This window comes from Pelophylax lessonae (genome assembly GCF_965119305.1).
Source record: "Pelophylax lessonae genome assembly, chromosome: 8".
Lineage (NCBI taxonomy): Eukaryota > Metazoa > Chordata > Amphibia > Anura > Ranidae > Pelophylax > Pelophylax lessonae.
Genome location: NC_138775.1, coordinates 173,907,432 through 173,930,950, shown reverse-complemented (window position 1 = coordinate 173,930,950; position 23,519 = coordinate 173,907,432). Strand labels below are relative to the sequence as shown.

The 23,519-nt window shown below is 43.0% G+C and overlaps 1 protein-coding gene across 1 annotated transcript in view; it reads left to right on the top strand.

The window, feature by feature from the left end:
- The window catches only part of LOC309561489 (pancreatic alpha-amylase-like), a gene marked incomplete at its 5' end in the record, with an annotated part of 43,392 nt that overhangs the window by 8,308 nt on the left and 11,565 nt on the right, over window positions 1–23,519 (top strand). The window contains 7 exon segments of the mRNA XM_082265436.1: window positions 1,984–2,130; window positions 10,444–10,641; window positions 10,786–11,016; window positions 12,240–12,373; window positions 15,314–15,436; window positions 18,439–18,538; window positions 18,641–18,762. Of these exon segments, the coding sequence (XP_082121562.1) occupies window positions 1,984–2,130; window positions 10,444–10,641; window positions 10,786–11,016; window positions 12,240–12,373; window positions 15,314–15,436; window positions 18,439–18,538; window positions 18,641–18,762 (1,055 nt within the window).

Here is a 23,519-nt window from a genome sequence, read left to right as displayed (position 1 = left end):
AGGTCCGAGGGAGATCTTTCCCATCTCCTCACTGGCAATGCTATGTGCCCTAGGTGATTAGGGTGTGCCCAGGCACACCCGGCACACCCTGTGCGCATGCCTATGTCACCGCCACATCCACCACCACCTCAACCTCCTCAAAACTCCATATGGGCCTCGTCCTTCAGAGATGAAGAAGAACATTGTTTTATTTTGTTTTTTTTTTTTTTTTTGTGTTAAGTTATTTCCCTATCCACATTTGTTTGCAGAGCACTTGCCATGCTCTTAATTACGTTTTGCAGCACTCTAGCCCTTTCCTTTGGTGTTTTAGAGCCATTTTAGTGCCTTAAAGTTCGGGTCCCCATTGACTTCAATGGGGTTCGGTGTCCGGGAAAAGTTCGATAAAAGTCCGGGACACGGACCCGGACTTTTTTTAAAGTTCGGCCGAACACGGACATCTAGGTGTCCGCTCAACCCTATACTTCATGTGTTACCATCCCACATGCTTTCCACGGGAACCCCAGAATTTCTTGGGTGACAGCCAACAGTGGTGCCATCCAAAGCAAAAAGGAAAAAAATGCCAGCACTTTGCCACTTGCTTACACAGATATCTTCAAGTGAAGATTTAGCAGATAAACATTTCAAGGACATAGAGGTCTCCTTATCAAAGTCCTTGGTTACAGTGACCTGGGCATCCTTAAAATGTGAGTCTGCTAAATTTTAATGCAAAGTAAATTGCACACACTAATTAATAAACCCAAGCAATCGTCTATGGCTATAGTTTTAAAACCAAGATGTTGCCCAAAATGAAGTCTATTCAGCAAAAGTCCAATGATGGTAGGACTTTTATGTTGCAGCACTTCTTCCTCTGTTAATGCCCTTTTTTTTTCTACAAAGGATCAATTTTCACTGACTAGAAGGGCCCAAGCACTGTTAACCTTGAGTAATAATGGATTTGTATAGTGCCACCAGTTTGTGCATCCCTTTTTAGATACTGTAACAAAGATGTTTTGCCACTATTTCCCTTGAACCTAAAGTTGGCTTTCTCTTTATCCCTCTTAGGTCTTTTACTTGAACACAGCAGGGGCAAACTTCTGCATAGCCATTATAGGTCATGGTCTAGGCCAGGCTCTTTCAACCAGGGTGCCCAGGCACCCTGGGATGCCTTGAGGCTTCTCCAGGGGTGCATTGGCAAAATGTAAAGGAGAGGAAAAAAAAACAGCAGGTGGATGAAGCCTGCATCTTAGTTACACAAAGACACAGGTTTTTATTATGCACTGTTATGACTTTTAGACACTGGCATCCTAACAACCAATGATATCAGTTGATAAGGAGGATGTTGGTTGCCTCCACAGCATCCTTGTTTGACCCTTCTCTTAGCACTGGGGTGACATTAGCTGATCTAAAGGGGTAAAATTGAGGGAGAAGAGAAACATTGGAATACTAGTCAGTACCAGTGTGAAGTATATTTTTGTTTTGGGGGGGGGGGGGAAAATCACCTAATGTTGGGTGTCCTACGTGTGGATGTTGCTGCATTGTGTAAAGCTATTAGAATATGGTGCCTTGAGACCATATTCCATGAGTCCATAATTTTAAAGGGTGCCTTGATTATAAAATTGTGAAACTGGTCTAGGCTGCCAGAGTTTTTTTAAGGAGGCATACAGCCAGAAACGCGTCAGCAACAAATTCAGAGCCGGTTCACACATATGCAATATAATACAACCCTACAGGTATAAAAAGCAAAATTGCAAATCCCCTCCAAATGTTATCCAAAAATCTTACAACTTGACAACCTTTTGCAACTTGTAGAGATTTTCATGGCTAGTAAAACAACCAGTTTTCAATTTTTATGTTTTGTTTATTCTTATCTGTGGAATTAAAGTAAATCTATCGAACTGTATTTGTAGTAATACCATTCTATCCGACTAATAAAAAGTAGACTTTTAAACCCAGTGGTATAATGCAGATATTTTCAGCACATTGCATGTCTTTTGCATTTTACAGGTTTCTCCTCCAAGTGAAAATGTTATTGTCCGCAATCCCTGGAGACCCTGGTATGAAAGATACCAGCCAGTCAGCTACAAACTCTGCACCAGATCTGGTAATGACCAGCAGTTCAGAGACATGGTGACCAGATGTAACAATGTTGGGGTAGGTGAATCAATATTTTTTAAGACCATGTTTAATGGTAAAACATAATTTATTATACACACCGATTTTTCAGATAGCTCAGCTCTACAACATAGTCATGTTTTAGATGCAAATCATAATGGGTAGGTGCTACATAAACAGCAGCTAACTAATAATAAAACATATGAAAAATAGCAGTACATGTGATTGTAACTTGCAATGCCTTATGTTGGAAGACTTGTTTTTTATCATGACTTTTATTGAAGGCAAAAATATATTTTCCCATAATATTGTGTTTGTTCGACCGCTGCGCAAATAACAGTGTGATACAAATATTGCAACGATCTCCAAGTTGTTCTCTAGGGTCTCTGCTAGGGTGTGTGTGTGTGTGTGTGTGTGTGTGTGTGTGTGTTCATTCTAAGTAATTTTCTAGCAAAAAAGTTGATGTTTAACCTGTAAACAAGTGTCAGAAATAAAAAAGAAAAATAAGGGGCTATAGAACAACCCCCTGGAAGGGCTGCAATGAGGGATGCTCAGACCAACTTAGTAGAAATTTCAAATACAACTTTATTGAAGAGCAATTGACACATTGTCTAAAAATACCCCTATACGGGGAAACAATGTGCAAGGGTTAATAACCAACAACAAGCAAGACAGATGACCTAAAACAATGACTCACACTCACAAGGCCGGGCACACATTCATTCCCAAAGATCTGACCAACAGATACCCAGACAAGCTGCAAACATTCCAAACCGGAATATGTGAATGCATGCTGCTATCTCATGGGTCTGCTGGTCGGCATGCCTCAATATATTAGATAGGCTTATTCCTTATAGGACCACAGACTTCACCAAAAATTCATCAAATTCAAAGACATCGTAGTGTATGTTCCCATCTAGTCAGCCTTATACTTCTAAGCCAAAAAATGAATAGTAATACAATTCTAAAGTCCGCTTAGCGGGAATTCAAATAAATAAATACTGGTTCATTATTCAGACTTAGACCAAACCGTTTCACTCCTGTTCTTAGATGAATGATGGTAATTTTCGCTCTTTAACTTCCATAACAGTCCCAAAATGGGGGAGTGAGACTAGAGGAATGTCTGCATGCCGAAACTGACGGGCTATATATAGTATCAGTCCTTCAGAATGGACAGTGATGGATGTCCTGGAAAAGGTGAGGTATGGGCCCACTGAAATTTTGAAGTGGCGATGTCAGACCAACATGATCACCCTGCCACAGAAGAGTCTCTCCTTATGTGTGGATGTAGGTGCGGGAGCTGGGGAGAGACGCAGTGTAACTTAATGACTGCGCAGGCTCACACCGTGATTAGGCTGTATTTAGTATAGGCAAGTTGCCGTTGGCCCATCAATGGCCTTTCACTGGAGTGCATTGGCTTAACTATGTGCCCAGAACAGCCGGTGTTCACTGCCTTTACTCTATCCCCTATTTCCAAAAATGGCTTTGGCTCACCGTTCTCAGGCTACTTCTGGAGGAAAGGCTTCTGTGGTCCCTCTAGCGGGTGAGATGGAGGCCCGACAATCACGTTCGGCTCCGGCGTGCCACGAGGAGGCAGCGTGTACCGTATTTCACGGTGTTACAATGCCATAAGTGGGAGCTGGAACGCATCGGTGGCTCTTGCGTGTGACGTCAGCGCGTTTCGCGTGACGCACGCTTCGTCAGGACCAAGTGTCAGAAATAGGCCCAGTCCTTAAGTGGTTAAGGCAACCTGACAACACTGCTGTCATAAAAGTAGGAGCTGCCTCCTTTTGACTTGTACATTATCGTTTCTCCTCTCGCCTTTCAGGATGGCAACACATGAGATGAGAGGCTCCACCCTACAGGAAACACAATCAGTTCACAGCTGTTTAAAGGCCCCACCCTTCCCCTTTTTCCTCCAGTATTGATTTTCTCCTACAGTGAATTTTTTTTTTTTTTTTCTTTGATTGAAGATTTGAGTCGGGGTGGTCCCCCTGTGAGGCAGGTTCAGGAACACTGGTGATGGCCACACTCTTCCTAAACGCCTTTCCTGGGCTTCTCTCAGGTCACCTCGGTGACAGTCACAACTGTGGTGGTCCCTCCGCCTGCTACCTACTCTACAGCAGGGAGTCTCGTCCTGTCCTCCCATGCAGGCACAATGCCGGAAAGTTCAGCCACAGGACATAGCGGTGGCCTGGAAAAAACTCGGCACGCGCCAAGCCTCGTTTTGAAACCGGAACTTCTGGTTTGTACAAAGGTAGAGGCAGAGCATGCACAGCACAACCCAGAAGTGGGAGTCAAGCGCAGGGGAGATGCTGGACGCGCATGGTGACGGTAAGGTGGCAGACTCTCCAGTTAACAGGAGCTGGAAAGCTGCCACAAGTGTTAAGCCCGCCTCAACCCACCTCATGGAGAAGGAGGGAAAGACAGCACAGGTGGCTGCAGGCAAGAGTAAATTGGGGCCTGGTAAGTGCCATTTCCTTTTTGTGGGGTAATGCCAGTGTCAGGCTTAGTCCCTGGTAGTTACCTGTGGCCTATGGTTAACTTATTGTGGGGCAGGAAGAGTCATCTTTTATTTTTCTCCTCTTCTCTTGTAGAATCCCCAGGTGGAACCCAGGAGGCCTCTGATAAACCAACCCCTGTATCAGCTAGCACTAGCTCCTCTAAGAAGTGTGGTAATTGTGGGGAGAGATTGCCCAGATCTCACACAACACCTTTTGTTATAGGTGTATGGGCAAACTGGCTGGTAAGGAGGCCTCAAGGTTAATGACAGATTTCCTTAAATATGTTCAAGAGTAAATGCTAGCCACTATCCAGTCCTTTTCGCACCTCTGTAGTTTCAGCCCAGGTAACAGACTGCTCAAGTTAGGGAAGAGGACTTGGAGCCAGGAAGTCAGGCAAAGTCTGAGCTTCACTCTGGGGAGGTGGTTGATGTGGACCCAGATAGTGAGGCAGAGGAGACCCAAGTTAAACACAAATTGGTTTGGTCTGGAAAATCTTGAGGGACTCCTTCAAGCTATTTATGCTACGGAAGAAATTTCGGAACCCCCCCCCCCGAGGAGACTTCAGCACAGGATAAGATGTATAAAGGATTGGTTAAAAACCAGTCCAAAGTATTTCCTGTTCACCAGTCTTTGAAAGATGTAAATCTTCAAGAATGGTAGGTTCCTGAAAGGAGGTTGGTCAGACCAAAGGCGTGCAAAATTGGGACACCTCCCTGTCTCAAGTGACTAAGAGGTCTGACCTCTCCTCTGAGGACACAGGGAATATCCGATGCTACGGACTGTAAGTCAGAATCTCTCGTAAAAGCCTGGGATTCCAACTCCACTATGGCCCTCAGCACTGGCTGCAACCTGCGTAGCTAGGAATGCAGATTTCTGGACAGAAACTTACAAAATGCCTTTCACAAGCAAGTAAGTCTCTGGAGGGGTTGGATTCTCTCTGTTATAGGGAAAGCTGTCGCTTACCTTGCTGATGCAGCGGTTGAGTCAGTGATGGCCTCAGCTAAGACCGGCGCTCTCATTAATTCAACTAGGAGGGCCATTTGGGTAAAAGCTTGGGAAGGTGACTTTACTTCAAAGGTGAAGCTGTGTGGTCTACCTTTTTTGAAGGGTCCTTGCTGTTTGGCCCAGGCCTGGATAAGGTTTTGTCCAGTTCCTCTGAGAAGGGGAAGGCATTTCCTAGCAAGCCCAAAAGAGCTATAGGGGAAAAAAAAAATTGTGGGCCCCCTGGGGCAAAGTCAGCAGAGCCAAAAGGAAGTGAGGCTTTGGTAGAGGTAGGCAAAGAAATAATTGGCCCCCTCCAGGTTCGAGCACAAAAGATATTAAGTGACACCAGAGTCAAAGTGGGGGGGCAGACTCATTTAATTTCCCAATGGGAGGAAGTTTCAGGCATTCCATACTTCCTCACCTCATTCAGGAAGGCTACTGCCTAGAATTTTCATCCATACCCCCACTGGAAGTGACTTTAACACATCCTCCAAGTATGTACTAAAAAGCAGAGCCCTTTTGAATGGGGTTCAAGAACTAGCTGAACAACTAGTGATGGTTCCCATTCCAGAAAGTCAGCTTTACCAAGACTTTTATTCCCACGTGTTTGTGGTACCCAAGCCCTCGGAAATACCACTTTATCATATACCTCAAACTTAAAGCAGTTCCTAGGGTACAAGAGGTTTTCAATGGAAGGTATTTATGCAGTTTGCAAAAACCTGTTGAAAAATGTGACTACTCTGGATCTCAGGGATGCCTACCTACATGTTCCCATTCATCCGGAACACCAAGCCTTTCTGAGATTTGTGGTGGTTACCAAAGAGGGGATTGCACATTGGAAGTTCAGGGCACTCCCCTTTGCCCTTTAGCAGCCAGTCCAAGGATTTTTACCAAGATCCCAGCCTATCTTCCATCTACAGGGAATGGCTTTGATTCCTTACCTGGCAATCTACTGATCTTTGGTCCATCGGCCGACCAGGTGAGATCAAACACCCAGAAGGTGTTAACAGTCCTACAGATGCTAGGCTGGTTGGTCAGCATGGGGAAAAGTCATCCCTGGAGCCGGCCCAGGTTCAGACCTATTTAGGGTACCGGGTTGATGGTCGCCCCTTGTGCTCCAGGAGAGAGATCCTGAGAGTTCTGGGGCTCATGTCAGCCAGCAGTAATTTGGGTGCTATTCAGACCTTCAATTCTTCCACCTTTCCTCCTGGGACAAAAAGATTGAGTCCCCAGATGAAGTGTGATCTCACCCTTCAGATAAAAGCCTCCCTGAAGTGGTGGTCCATACCAAGCAATTTGGAGAAGAGCAGACCTTGGGGTCAGTCGAGCCCAGTCACCACAGATGCAAGCACCTGGGGGTGGGGGCTCATCTAAAGGAAGCCAAAGCCCAGGGCACGTGAGACAAGGAAGTAGCCCAGTCCTCTTCCGATTTCAGAGCAGTGGGTGAAGCTCTAAGCCTTTGAGTTTCATTTCAGGCATGGACATTCGGGTCTGCTACAACTGTAGCTTACCTGAATCACCAAGGAGGTACCAAGTCCAGACCCCTTTTGGAACTAGCCAACAAAATCCTAGGCTGGGCCAGAAGGAAGGGTGATCTCCCGGTCAGCCATTCACCTAAGCAACTGGGAAGCAGATTTCCTCATCCGCCATCTAATAAGACCGGGGGAGTGGGAGCTGAATCCAAAGGTATTTTAGACCTTAAGTCTGGAAATTCGGTTGCCCAGAAATAGACCTATTTGCCAGCCTACTAAACGGGAAGGTAAGGATATTCTTCTCCCTTTCATGGGAAAGGGATGGTGGGTCTGGATGCTCTGGCCCAGAGCATCCAGGCCCACCTCTAGCTCTAATCCCTCGTTCTACAGAAGCTCGGGCTTTCGTCGGGCCACCGCCTCCTCCTGTAAAACATTTTGTACCTGGTGTAGGCAGAAGCAAATTTCTTCCATCTCTGTCCTCATTATCTTGGATTTCCTACAAGGTGTGGTGGTTAATACCCTTCGGGTACAGGGTACAAATAGCAGCTCTGTTTTTCTAGATTCAAGACTTGCAAAATAACCTTTTAGTTAAAAGATTTGACGGCCAGGGATAGCTACCCCCATCCACTAGATGGGTTCCCTCCTTGGGACCTGACTAGGATTCTAGAGGCATTATCCAGAAACCCTTTTTGAACCTAAAATTATTTCATATATATGCAATACCAAGTGCCCATTTACTCACCATGCTCAGATGCATGTGCAGAACAATTTAACTAATTTCAACTACCTGCATTCCTGTTCCTAGGGAAGATACGTTTCTGAGCTTTCTTTAGCAGTTTAGAGAGGCCACACCTGAGGCCCTCAGTTGTCAAAACCAGTGTGCAGATAGACAGACAGGAGCCTAATAGCTCACAACTTATCCAAAAGACCCAGTTACTCTGGGGCGCACCTCCCTAATTGCTACCAGTGTACTAAAGTTGTTTGGGGTTTCCCCCTGGGATCCTTCAAGTTGTACGCTTGTTTCCAGAACTTCCTTAGCCTTCACTGCTGTTTATGGGAATAATCTCATCCCCACTCTTTAAGCTGTTATTTTTCGGAACCAGGAGAAGTGACCTTGACTTCACAACATACCATGGGGGTGAATAAAAAGGTTGCTGTTTTCAATTTTGTTACGCGATATTTGCGCAGCAGATTTCCAGGAAAAATACTTGTATAAATTTTAGTGCACAAATGCAATATAATTTTTTTTTTTTTTTTGGTAAAGCATAAATGGTGAGGTTGCGCCACGTAAACGGATACCTAAAATGTCACACTTTAAAGCTGTGTGCACCCGTGGAACAGCACCACCATACAGTAGCTAAAATTCCCCATAGGTGAGGCCCTAAAAGCCTCTTACCAGTCTTAAAGTTATACCTCGTGTGGTGCGATCACCATTTGCGCACATAGGCAATGCACACATGTAATCTCCTTTGCATGGGGTGGATGGCTTTAAATGTTTTCTCATCCTATATTTTTTTTTTTTCTACACTGTACCTAGAAATAAGGTTGACCCAAAAATATTTATATAACAATGGATAAACATCCCTTGTAATAGCATGGACAATGACGGGTGCCCTTTATTGAAGCTCTCTATTCTGCCCTCCAAAGCATCTGATAAAACATGTGTATATTTTTTTTTTCAAATGCTTTCACAAGCTGTAACTGCTTGTTTACAACAAACCAAAACCAACAGTGACTAAATCGTCATCGCTTCCAGTTTTTGAGATCAGAGGAAGGAACAATGTCAGTTTATTTCACTGTCTTGGGGCATGGGCAGCCACATCCTATGTCCAAGACAGTGAAATAAACTGACATTGTAACACTGTTACCAGTCTTCTCAATGAGGAGAGCCTGTTACAAGCGGGAGGGGGAACCTCTGAAAAGTGATCAAGCGGCTGTATAGCTGCTCGATTAATTTTACTTTGTTGGAAAATGCTGGCCCTAAAAAAAAAAAAAAAAAAATTCCTGAAGAGGAAGTAAACTTCATTCTCTTGCTTTTACCTATAGGTAGTGTAAATATCTCCTAAATGGCACTGTTTAGGAGACCTTTACATTGTATGCAGCCAGTGACATCAATGGCGTATACGTTCTGAAGGAATGGCCACCTGTGTCGGGAGTGACATTGTAGCTCTGGCCAGTCAGAGCTGGAGTCGACGAACCCGGAGGCAAAATGGGTGAAGATGGAGGCGCCTGTAGCACTGACTTCTTGGTGCGGGAGGGCTTAATTTTCAGCTTAAGTGGATTTTTTTTTTTTTTCTATATAGTGTGATGCATACTAGCACATAATGGCTTTACCCCACAGGTTCCCCCCCCACTATATATATATATATATATATATATATATAATTATTAGTTCTAGCAGTTTACAACAGCTTTAATGATAGCTGCAGTGATGACCAAGATATCACCATTCCTGTCCCAAGACATACGGTACATTCTAAGGGTGAGAGATGCCTAAAGAGTGGGGGCACTTACTTTGAGCTATGAATGGGGGCACTTACCTTGAGCTATGAAATGTCCAGCATAGTTCAGGGAATTGTTGCATAAGAGTGATGAGACCCATTTCTCACAGGAGGGGGGGGGAGGGGAACCCAGAGTCCAGCATCTTAAAGCAGGAAGATGCAAGTAGTCTCCTTCTACTGCTGGCTCCCCCCGAAGGAAAGCTAAATGACAAAAGCCTAGCTGCATATATGTTGAACTGGTCCAGTTCAACCACAGAGAAAAACAAATAGTAATCACTCTTATTCGTGGCAATGAATATATCCTTACCCAGAGTAACCCTCTTTAACAGGGACAGGTCTGCCACTTAACCCAAGCCGCTCCTAAACTGAATCTTTTTTTACAAGCTATAGTGGCCAACCTGGGGAACTAGCACAGCCATTTTTGTGTTCACTGTTTTACTGAAGTAGTGATTCTCAGCTAGACTGTTATAGAATTTTTTAGACTATGCTAAGTAGTCACATGTTACCCTGATTAGGCTGTGAACATTTCTGTGAAGAGTACATGTTTGCTTTTCTAGTCTTCTGTTTGATATTCTGCAGTATATGCACGTCAGATGCCATTCTGCCCCTGTTTTGCATTTATTCTTATTTTGCCCCTTCGTAAACTTCAAGTTATGAGTCTGGTCATTTGGCCGAGTACCAGTTCTGCAAGTACAGTACCAGTTGGTACTAACACTAATGTATAGTTGCATTAAGTACTTGGCCTAATTTATATATATATATTTTTTTTTTTTTTTTAACTAATATCCCTAATTTGTTATACTATGTGTACCAATAATGCATCTTTATACACCTAAAGTTTCAGACCCTTTGGATATTTATGATATATAATTTTGGTTCCTCCTTATACAGGTATACATCTATGTGGATGCTGTCATCAATCACATGTGTGGCGCTGGCATGGGTGCAGGCACGTATTCAACTTGTGGCAGCTATTTCAATACAGGTTCAAGAGAGTTCCCTGCTGTTCCATATTCTAGTTGGGATTTCAATGATGGAAAGTGTAAAACTGTCAGCGGTGAAATTGAGAACTATAGGGATGCTGATCAGGTAGAAAACCTGTAATATCATTTTAACCTGTAATATCATTTTATCTTGTCTGTCTAATCTATCGTAGCAATATGCACCTTGTCTTATGACGCAATGGAATTAATAAATGGCCAACAAATAATGAAATTTATTTCCCACACCTAGGTTAGAGATTGCAAACTTGTTAACCTTCTGGACTTGGCTCTAGAAAAGGATTATGTGCGTGGAAAGATTGCAGACTTTATGAACAATCTCATTAACATTGGAGTAGCTGGTTTTAGATTGGATGCTGCCAAACACATGTGGCCTGGAGATATTAAAGCCATTACAGACAGACTGACAAACCTCAACACCAGCTGGTTCCCTGCTGGAGCTAGACCTTTAATTTTTCAAGAGGTAATCTTGTTAAAATCCTACAAAAACTGTGTATTATACAATATTCTGTGGACCAATATTGAAGATATTGGTGTGCTAAGTTTACCCTACAATATAATTCTACTGTTTCTAGCCCAACAATGTTGGTTATTGACTATCTGTGCCTTTAAAGCGATCTGCTAAACAAAATTTATGGATTAATCCAAAGCCTTTAAAATGCTTTTCTAAACAGTTTGCATGAAGGTTGGACATGGGGGGGGGGGGGGGAGAGAACCATTATAGTATTATACTACCTTGCTTACCCATTAGCGCTACCTTTTTTTGAGAAAAACTTAATGTTATAGCATTCTCATCCTCTTAAGACTGTCCTTACATGGCTCAATGTTCATTTAACTCTCAAAAGAGGCTGGGTTGAAAATTGCTGGCTCAACAGTGACTGCATGCAGTCAGATGTGGTCACTGTTCTGAATTTCAGCAAACAATGGGTCTTGATGGCTGCTGAATACAATAGCAGTTTAGCATGGATTGAGGTGCCCATCAGATTTATTTTTTTCTAAACTATGCACATAGTCTTGCATACATCCACAAATAAAAATATTTTTTTTTTCTTCTGTATGTAGGCATTCCTTTTCCCTAACCCCTAACGGTCAAAAATTAGTCTTAACAAAAGCTTTAAGTGGTAGTCAGTCAGTATGTGGTACAAGGCACAAACGCCTGGGACATCGTGTCAAAATGTGATCAAAATTTCCCATCCTGTGTGAATGGGGCAATTTCAGTCTCATCTTGTGATCGCTCAAAACCACCATTTCTTTGATTATAATGGAATAGAAAGCTTGCTTGCACTATTAAATTCCCACATGTAAGGCCAATTTTACAAGTAACACAAAGACCAACCTGTGCTGTAGGCGAATGCAAACAAGACAAGGGCCTATTTACTTGACAGGCTTTTGCCAGGCACTTCAAAGTCACCTGTTTACACCAGCTATGAGAACAGAGGTGGAATGTGTTAAGTGTGAATACTCATATTTGTCCCTGACCCCCAACATCCATGCATTTTTGCTTTTCACTGGCAAAATTCAACTCCCAAGAGACTAATCACTCTTCCAACATATATGGCTTATAAACCACAAGATGTAGAGTTATGGAGTGTACCAATCACCTTTTTGTTTACATGCATCTTTTACATGGATGGATTTGCCCCATAATGCTGCTGCACAAAGATCATATATAACATGTTGTTTCAGGTAATTGATCTTGGAGGTGAGGCCATTTCTGTCAGTCAGTACTTTGGAATTGGCCGTGTCACTGAATTTAAATATGGAGCCAAACTCGGTACAGTCATCCGCAAGTGGAATGGAGAAAAGATGTCGTATTTAAAGTAAGAAAGTAAAGGATAATTTTTGTTGGATAATGTGAGTCCATATTTTATAGTCATGCATCAACCACTTTTTCTCCAATATCTTCACAAATGAAGAAAGAAGCCAAAGTAAAAGCCAGTTTGTTTACATCTTTTACTAAACCAAAATTTGCATTGATCTTAACTTTAATTATAGGCATTTTTAACATTCCCCATTTTTTACTGCTACTACCCCTGAAGGGGCTAGATGTCTCAATCCTTGCTTCCCGCCACGACTCTTCTTACCTTGCTGCCTTCTTTTTAATAAAGGCAGCAAAAGTGTAGCACCCTCCTAGATGGGTGCGAAGAAAAAGCAGTATGCTCCATCTCCATCTGCTTATCAGGGGAGCCTGATCTGTTAGTCATGCCTGTTGCATGTGTCCAGGTGCGAGTCACTTGGTCTGAGGGTGTGTCCCCACTGTATCCAATAGGGGATTTTTGTGGGAGGGCACTACCGCAGTGCATCCTGGAATTGACCATAAAAGCCAAGGGCACATGTGACGGGTTGTCTTTGGCAGGAAGCAGTCCCAAGAGGAGGGTGTTGGCTGTCTCTCCTCCTGTCTGAGAAAGGTTGTTACAGGCAGTCGATCTAGTGAGCCAGGTGTGGAGCTGAGCCTCAAGGATCCTGGAAAGCTGATGGTGCTGCTGGCAGTCATCTTGGAAAAACGGTGTCCCAGAGTACCGGGGGGGGCTTGCCAAGGGGTCCGCCCAGGAAGGGGGACCACTTCAGAGAAGTCGGAGGATAGGTCAGCTCACACATTATGCAAGAGAAAAGGGGTGCCAAGTAGAACCCTGAAGACTAGGGGTAAAGAGGGTGCCAAGCGGGGCCCTGAAGAGTAATTCACTACAGTTTGCTTATCAAATTATATAGGTAGGGTGAGGTAAAGTGGCGCTGCCTGGTAACATATAATTACCATAAATGCGGTTGAATTGTGTGCAAATTAATAAAATATCATAAAAGTATCAAATTAGTAAATTAGTGGGGGTGTCTCTAAAGTGGTATGGTGCAATGTGCATTAATATGGTGTCTATTGGTTTCAGAAAGGTCAAATATAAAATCGTGCTTCATATAACCTAAGCTACAAATATATAAACACAGTGCATTCACATTTTATAAATACAAGCAATCCTAAAAAGTGCTTGTGCAGTGAACAAACTGAAAACAGTCCAACGATCTATTAACTTGCTGAGTGAGTCTGTGAATAAAAAATCAATATATTAGATCGTTGGACTGTTTTCAGTTTGTTCACTGCACGAGCACTTATTAGGATTGCTTGTATCAGAGGCGTAACTAGAACCTTCAGGGCCCCGGTGCAAGAAACCATGAAGGGCCCCTTGGACCCCTGGCCGGGGGGCTCTTCTCTAAGCCTAGGGCTCTTCCCACTGATCCTGGGGTCCTTTACTCACGTTGCAGGGCCCTTTTATTAGGGTCCCGCTGCGGGACCCTTTCACAAATTCTGCAGTGGGCCCCTTTCCTTCCATCTTGGGGCCTGCAGCTACAGGAGGAAAAATGAGTACAGTGATTTCTCTACATGCTGTTCCTGCCGCCCCTGCTATCCAGGTGTACAGGGGAGCTGTACAGGCCCCCTGGAGCATGGGGCCCGGTTGCGATTGCAACCCCTGTAGTTACGCCCCTGGCTTGTATTTATAAATGTGAATGCACTGTGTTTTATATATTTGTAGCTTATGTTATATGAAGCACGATTTTATATTTATATTTGACCTTTCTGAAACCAATAGACACCATATTCTGAAACCAATAGACACCATATTAATGCACATTGCACCATACCACTTTAGAGACACACCCCACTAATTTATTTACAAATTTTGATACTTTTATGATATTTTATTAATTTGCACACAATTCAACCGCATTTACTGTAATTATGTTACCAGGCAGCGCCACTTTACCTCACCCTACCTATATATTCTGATATAGCCTTTTGGCCATATTTTGGGGTAGGCTGCAGCCTTTGCCAATTGTCCACAAGCGCGGATCCTTTTCTCCCTATTGCTTATCAAATTCTTCACTACAGTGGCAAGGTGAAGCAGCGGCCTTGCCGCACTGAACATAGTTGGAAGGCCTAAAATTGTGGCGTATCCCACCCATCCCTTCTCCTCCTATCCAAGTTAAAGTACTTTGAATTGCTAATTTTGTTGCTATGGGGAACCCGCTTCAAGCAGCTCCCCAGGAAGTAGTGCTACGTAAGTAAATGCCAGGACACATAAATTGTCTCCAGATGGGCTACAACACCAAAAATCTAGCACAATTTTCTTATAAAATTTCAATAGGTACTTTATTTTTATACTGATTTATTGTTCCTCATAACTACTGAATATTGGTTTGCTTTAAATATACTACGCTTTGGAAGAAGTAATTTTAGTCCTTGTTTTGTGACTTGGGGTCCTTTCACACGGGCGATCCGATCCGCCGGTCATTTCAGGTGGACCTGATTGGCTGCTCCATGCATCCCTATGGGGCAGCGGATGTCAGCGGAGACATGTCTGCTGACACCTGCTGCTCTCCGATCCTGTCCATGAAAACTGGAGGGATGGAAACCCTATTTTCCTTCTGTCTGGCGGATCGGATGAGAAGGGACAGGGGGTCCGTTCTCATCCGCTCTCCCCATAGAGGACAGCAGGGATCTGACGGCTCCGTCTGCGCACAGAGTGGAGACGGGAGCTGTCTTTGCCTGCTCAGCAGGGATCGGCGCATCAATCCCCCGCTGAGCAGAAAAGACCTCGTCAGACGGCGCACTGCGTGAAAGTACTGTATCATTGGCAAAGAATATGGCTTTAGAAATATGCCAGTAAACCAACAAAGCTTTTCTAAAAGAGTATCTTTGGTAAAAGTTTTCAATAACCTGCAACTGATGTTACATTTTTCTAAACTGCTCTTCCTTTATTGTCCCTCTGTAGGAACTGGGGAGAAGGTTGGGGCTTTATGCCAAACGATAGAGCCTTGGTCTTTGTCGACAACCATGACAACCAGAGAGGACACGGTGCTGGTGGAGCTTCTATCCTTACCTTCTGGGATTCTCGGTAATTTACAAAAAAACTGTGTGTGGGTGTGTCGGATTTGAACCTCTGGCCACAGGTGATATGCCAGTAATGGCAATCCGTCAGTCGGCAAGAGAATAATCATAAAAATCGGATTAGGGCAGGCAGCATTTAGCTAATATCATGCACAGGTCCATGGTGACATTATTTAACTGCTTACATACCAGACCAATTCTGGCACTCCCCTCCTAGACATAAAAATCTTTTTTTTGGGCTAGAAATTTACATGGAACCCCTAAACACTATATATATATATATATATATATATATATATATAATGTTTGTATTTTTTCTGTGGGTTTTTTTTTTTTTTATTAACTTTCCCTTTAAAAAAAAAAGATCGCTTTTATTCCTATTACAAGGAATGTAAACATCCCTTGTAATAGGCATAGTGCATGACAGGTCCTCTTTAGAGAGATCTGGGGTCTGTAGGACTAAAAGAAAAGCAAATGGGGAAAAATCCCAGAATACCATCCAAATTTGTTACCAAAGAAACAGGATTTACTAATTAGATTGAGAACACATGGAACTATGAAGGCACTTGCTCATGCACTGTCCTATTGCACTTGGCTCCCCTCCCCCCCCCCCCCCCCCTCAAAGCTAACAAACTAGTGTAGTAGATTTATAGACTGGTATTATAGCAAAAGGATTGGCAAGTGTCTGCCATGCTTCACTGATACCAGTTCAAATCTCCATTTGGCATTAGCCAAGAAGAAACCAAAATAGTTCAAATCAGGGAGCTTCCCTCACCTAAAAGCGGCTCTTAATTTTTTTTTTTTTTTTTTTTTATACAGCCCACTTTCTTTCTTGGTCATTAGCCTAGGCTAATGATGACATGCACAGCCCTCTCACTTTTGGGAGAGTTTGTCAGGGAGGGATGAGTCATAAAAGGGCCAATGAGAGCTGCAGAGCTAGAGGGGTCTGGATGAGGGCGGAGATAACTTGAGACTGCAAAGAGCCATGAGTATTCATCAAGGAGATGGATGTATGATTTGACCCTATTGAAGAGACCACTTTTTTTTTCCATAGACACCCCCACATGCATTTCTGGATCAACGCCTTGCTCCATCCTCACAGGTGCATGTAAATGGCTTTTTTTTTTTTTTTTTTTTTTTTATGGACCTTGAGTTCCTTTCTTAGGTAAACTAGAGCAAATCCCAACATAACTGGTATAAATTGCAGGAACCACACCATAAGATCTGCATATTTTTCCTTATTAATCTTGTTACCGCATTGCCAAAACTTTTAGCAGAATTGTGAACTGTTCAGTGAACTCCCTAATTTTCAGATCCATCCCCAAAAATCTAGAGCCTTTAGACAGGCCATAGACCAGTAGAAGAACAAAAATCCAAATTCTCTGGATGGGTTGATGCAGCGTCCTAATTACTTGAGCTCTTGATTGCTTTACCATCTTCATAACCAGAGCACTGCGCTTCTTTAACTGGAATTTGCACGATCATGCAACACTGTACGCAAATTCATTTTTATATACCTCTTTTTTAATTTTATTTTCACAATTTGGGGTTTGATCACCACTGGGTTTCTTTTGGAAAGTACAGTATGAGACCTTTAGTAAGAGGCATGGCGATTTTTTTTTTTTTTTTCTGTTGCTAATAGTGACTGGACTAAGCAAGTTTTTAGCTGTCATTAATGGGTTAACCATTTGAGCAGCTTGCTTATGGTTGTGGTCTGACTAGCTGAGCTACTCACATGGTCACGGTAGCCAGGCTTTGGGCCAATCCCAACAGTAAGCAAGCTGTTCATGAGTGGAAAACCAATCTCAGCGATATGCCCTTATCCAAAGAACTTTTGCGTCCGTGTATGTACTAGCATCCAAAGTTTACAAATCTCCACATACCAAAAGATCCAGGTTTCTTTCTCCTTTACTTGGTCAACATGACCACCTTCTGCATCCAAGCCCCCCTATACGACAATGGTTCAATCATTTGCAGGCCTTAACTAGCTCTCTGAAGAGGGCAATTTTTAAATTCCACACTATGGGGTTTTACTGGTTGGATTTCTCCCATACTAAACAATATAAGCAAATGCTAGTGGGCTTGTTACTCACCCCCTCCCCCCCCCCCTAGGGGGCCATAGCTGTTCCCTCCCTGATGTGTTTTTTATTTCCTGGCCATACAAGACCTTGGTGCCCCATCTAGCACAGATCTGCCTTCTTTCTTCCTTTTCTTCCTTCTTTTTCTTCCTTTTTCTTTTTCTTCCTTTTTTTCTTTTTCTTCCTTTTTTTTCTTTTTCTTCCTTTTTCTTTTTCTTTCTTTTTCTTCCTTTTTCTTTTTCTTCCTTTTTCTTTTTCTTCCTTTTTCTTTTTCTTCCTTTTTCTTTTTCTTCCTTTTTCTTTTTCTTCCTTTTTCTTTTTCTTCCTTTTTCTTTTTCTTCCTTTTTCTTTTTCTTCCTTTTTCTTCTTTTTCCTTTCTTCTTTTTTCCCAAACCCTTATAGACCATTATTTATTTATCACCCATGCTTAGTTACTTTTTGTTCCCATGAGATATTGCTTAAATATTTCAATATGGCACACTTCTGTTTTATGAATGTTTTCACAGTTCTAACCATTGTCTAAATATAGTGCCTTGCTGGGAGCCATGAGAATTGTAATTAGTGTACTTATGTACTCTGAGCTTTGCTTGAAATGCAGATCTTTGTAACCATTTTGTGGGAAGTTTGGATATTCTTGTTCACTATGGGTGAAAATGAAACTGGTGTACACCTAATCTGGTGCAGCTGTGCATAGTAACCAATCGGCTTCTAACTTCAGATTTGACCATAAAACCTAGAAGGTTGGTTGCTATGCGTGTATGCACCAGCTTTAGTACCAGATTTTGCAAGCTCCAGTTTTAGTAAATCTCCCCCATTGCATATAAAAAAAGGTGATGGTGCAAGATCGTCTATAAATGATCACACATAGTACATCTAGTGAGTGTGTGTATGTTTATTATATATATATATATATTTTTTTTTTCATTTTCAGTCCTTACAAGATGGCTATTGGCTTCATGTTGGCTCATCCTTATGGCTTTACACGTATCATGTCCAGCTTCAGATGGCCAAGGAACTGGGTGAATGGCAAAGTAAGACATACTATCTTTCGCACAACAGATCAGGATTGCAATTACTATGTGAGATTTATGAAAAGTGTATTCAAAATGTTCAAATTTTCACTTTGCTGATAGGATCAAAATGACTGGATTGGTCCTCCAAGTTACTTTAATGGCTCTACCAAGCCAGTTACCATCAATGCAGACACCACATGTGGCAATGACTGGGTTTGTGAGCACAGATGGCGTCAGATTAAGTGAGTATTTGGTCATTACCTTAGATTGAATCTAAATGGAGAATATTTTTTTTTAATACAAATTGCTATGTATCATAACCGTAACAGGCCCTATAACAATGTATGAGATGTTGGTATATACAGTAATGAACAAATCTATTATTCAATTTAAGTGGAACTCCAGGCAAAAGCCTCTTTATTCTTCACTGTAAAAAAGTTACCGTTTGGACTGCAAGTATAAGGGAACCTTTGTCATTCACCCCTCTCCTTGCTCAATCACAGAATGTCTTGCAATCTGTGAATCGGTCACAACGCAAGACATGCCGTGAATGGAGAAGGGTGAAAACTCTATATAAATTGTGAAAATAAAATTGCTTCTATTTACAGTAGAGTACACCTGCCCAGAATTCTGCGTTCAAAGTGAGCTGGTTGCTTTGCCTTGCCAATTGCTTGGAAGCCTGTGATACTGAAATATCCAGTATCCTAAAAATGGCTGGTCTTATTTTCACATTTCCTTCTGTGCTTATATCTCTGTCCAAGTGTATGTCTTTTCTGATTTAAAAAAAAAAAAACAAAGGGTAGGGATGAGCTTTGAGTCAAACGTAAGTTCCACAGCTACTCCTTTTGCGCCACCATCATGCACGGAGGAGTCACCAGAACTATTCGATCATGGTGTCAGTGACCTGCTGCTGGAAGATGCGCAACAATCTGAAAACTTTGATGTTGGTTTGCAGGTTGATGCAGGGAATAACGTGGTCCTAGAGAGGTTGACAATGACACAGGAAACTAGCAGTCATGTTCCCACAGCTGCAGCATACTGCCAAGTTTGCTCCAGTGATGAGGGAGGGGGTAATGAGGTCACTGACTGTACTTGGGTGCCTGACAGGATAGAGTGGGAAGTGAGGAGGAGGAACATTTCCAACGAGGCAGGATGTGCTTCAGGGGCTGCCATAGGAGTAGCCAACCTATTGCGTCACAGCACAGAGCTCCACAGGTGCAGGGTCCTGAAAACTGCCAGTAGACTTAAAAAGTTAATTAGTGTGGGCTTTTTTTCAGCACGTGTGCAGTGAACCGCAGCGTTGCTGTTTACATCTGTCTGAAGCAGCTCAAGCGTGGCCAGAACACCAGCTTCTTGGGCACCACATGCTTGACAAGGCATATGACTACTTGCCGCCATGCAGTCCGTTGGCAACAGCACCTGAAAGGCACAAGATTAAAACAAGCATACATCGCCTTGCTCCTCATCTGTGATCTCTAACCCTACTATACCTCATGCCTTCTCAAATACCAGCATTGAGAGGGATGATGGTATAGCAATGAGTGCCACAGAGACTTGCACCCAATCTGCTAGCAGTATACCACCACTTGATTTGACTAGCAGACAAATTTTACTACCCCAGTTGCTGAACTGTGTAAAGATATGCTTTGCCAGCCATCTACAGGCTCAGCGTCTTATGCTAGCTTGGCCAAATTGCTAGCATTACAATTGCTGCCTCTTCATCTGGTAGCCTATGCTCCCTTTCGTGAATTTGTGGAATGTGCTGCACCAGTGGCAGGTACCAAAAAAGCATGTCTTTTCACATAAAGGCCATGCTGGCTCTCTACCATCATGTGGAAGGTAGTGTGCTGTCCTCATTGGACAGGGATGTTGCATTTAGTTCACTGAGCACTGATAAACTGCTGGCATGTGGTAAGGATGCAGGACAGGGTTCAGTGTTGCAGCTTGTCTTGCCATCACTCCTCCAAAAAGCTGGTGCTGGTTCTGCCACATCTGGCTACTGTTTTCCTCCAAAGCAGCAGTGCTCCCTAAGCGTTCAAGGGGCTATGCAAGCAGTCAGGCTAAAAGATGCCATGCTTCAGTTGGTCTGTCTAGGGGATAGGAGTCACATCGGTGCAGAGATTGTTAGCTCTGTAGGGGCAGCGGCTCAGATGGTTGATGCCAGGAATGGTTGTATGCGACAATGGCACCAACCTTCTCTCTGCCCTATGACAGGGATGCTTGGCACATGTCCTGAATCTGGTGGTGCATTTCTTGAGCAGATACTCGGGCTCTCCTCCTGAGGCAGGCCAGAGAAGTCTGTGGCTATTTCCACTGTTCGTAAAATGCCAGTACTCGCTTATCTGACGTTCAACGGGAATTCAACCTGCCCACCAACCGCCTCATTTTTGAAATGTTCACCAGGTGGAACTCAACATTGGCAATGCTGCAGCAATACATACAGCAGAGGGCCATCAATGGGTACTTGTGGGAGTATGGCACAGGGTCAGGGGAGCTTTTTTTTTTATTTTTCATGCCAGTGGCTTTTGATAAACAACGGGAGCAAGAGGACTTCCTTTCCTCACAAGGCCCCCCCCTTTATGCAGATATCATTCCTGTTGGGCCACAAAACACAGGAGGATTGCGGCAGCATGGATATAGAGGATGGCATACAGCAGTCAAGGGATGGTTTGATTCCCCAGAAACCCAAGAAGTTGTACGTGGTTGGAGGTTGCTCCTGATGAGGTCATCCTTAGTGCCTACAAAAGGACCCAAGGAGTCGTGCCATCAAGGAGAGGAATCATTACTGGCTGGCAACCCTTCTTAATCCACATTACAAGGGTAAAGTTGCAGAGCTCACCCGGCCTTCGCAGAGAGCAGAGGATGAAACCTTTGAGGAGGCCTTGAAGAAAAATGGGTGTACCACCTTTTCAGACACTGGGTGTTTTAACATTCTGTGGACGTGTTTCTGAGGCATCATTCAGCCAAAGGAGCGGTGGAGAAGGTGGCTGGCTGACATACATTTTTTTTTTTTTTTTTTTTTTTAAACAGTTCTTTAGTCCTCAGCAGCACCTAGGGCTGTAAGGTTTAAGCTACCATCGGCAGTGTCTCCATCCTATGGTGCAAGATTATCTAGGCGCAAGAGCAGACTTGGGAGACCTTTCCAGCTGAGCATCTACTGGGTCTTGAGGATGGACCACTGGCCAGAACTTGCTCAATATGCAATGGAGCTACTGGCTTGTCCTGCTTCCAGAGTGCTTTCCAAATGGACGTTCAGTGCTGCTGGAGATTTTGTGACAGACAAGAGTGCATTGGACAAGAGTGCATCTGTCCAGACTCTGTTGACCAGCTGACTTGTCAAAATGAACCAGTCCTGGATCAACAAGAGCTATCAAGCCGCTGATGCAACTGATTGATTTGCCAGGGGTCTGCCATCCCTTGATCACTGCATATGCTGCCTATCCTATTTCTCTACCTTAATTTTGCTAGCTTCCTACAATGTTTTTGGTGTAGGTCTTCACCAACCCCAAAGGCCTATAATTTTTTTTTCTTGCACTTGTATGACAGGTGCATACAATTTAAATGTTGAATGGGATTTTTTAATGGGCCCGGTCCCTGTGCCCTGCGCTCAGCAAGAGTTAACTGAGGGGTTGGTTACGGTGTTCAGGCACCACCAACACCAAAGGCCCAATTTTTGGCACCTGTACAAGTAATGCAACTTCACATTTGTATGGAATTTTTAGCAGCAGGGCCCGTTCTTGTGCCGAGCAAGAGCAACTGCGAGGGGTTGCGTTGTTCAGGCACCACCAACAACCCAAGGCCCAATTTTTCTGCACCTGTGTAACAAGTGCATGTGATTTGAAATTTGTATATAAATTTTTTTTTTTCCTTTTAGAACGTCAGTGTTGCTGTAGGAGGCTACATACGTAGAGATGGGCTACTTTCAGGCACATTAAGGGGACCACCAAGGCACGATATTTAAATTTTTTTTTTTCATTTTTATAGTTTCACTTTAAGCCTCATTAAATTCCAGTAAATCACTGTACCTTTTTAAAACGTTGTTTTTTAAAAAAATTTCATTGCTACATGTTCCCCAGGTCAGTACCTGGACCCCAAAACACTTTTATTGCCCAAAAAAAACTTGCATTTAGGCCTTCAAAATGAGAGGCCATTCGATTTTTGATGTTCGAGTCCCATAGACTTCAATGGAGTTTGCGAACAGAGGAAGTTTGTTCAAACCATGTTCTGGTGCCCGAACCGGGGGGTGTTCAGCTCATCACAATAAAAATGAGTCCTAAAAATACATTTTGGTCCCCCACATTGTAAATCTTAATGTAATAAGCTGTTTTTGTAAACCTAAAACAATTGCCTAATAGATTTTGGATATAAATCCGCATACAAATATAGCATATTTATTTCTAGTGCACGTTGGGCACTGCATGAATTTACTTAAATGTAAGTTGATACATTTTTTTTTTTTTTTTTTTTTTTTTTTACTTTGTCTAGTGGCCTGCGAGTCATATTCAGTTCTCTAAATCCTTTTTAATGCTAGTTTCTTCCAGAACTCCAAATTTGTTACCATAAATTCCTAAACTCAAAATACCATCAGTTTTGAATAGGGTTGAGCGAACCCAGACTGTATTCGGTACACGGACCCGAACATTTTACTGTATGTTCGGAATACAGTCCGTTCGGTAATGTTTCATATTTTGGCGTGGTTTTAATGGCACAGTTTCAACAGCTTCAAGGCAGCCAATCAGCAAGCGTTTAACTAGTGTGCCATCACAGCCATGCATACTAATGGAATGGCTGTGATTGGTCAATGCAGCATGTGACCCAGCCTCTATATAAGCTGGAGTCACATAGCGCCACGCGTCACTCTGCTCTAACTATACTAGGGACAGTAAAATAAAGAGTAGGATGTATAAATATGGAACTATAAAACCCACTCACCCGGCGCACAAAGATTAAAAACACCTTGGTGGTTAAAATTAACCTTAAAATAATCCTTAAAATAGTG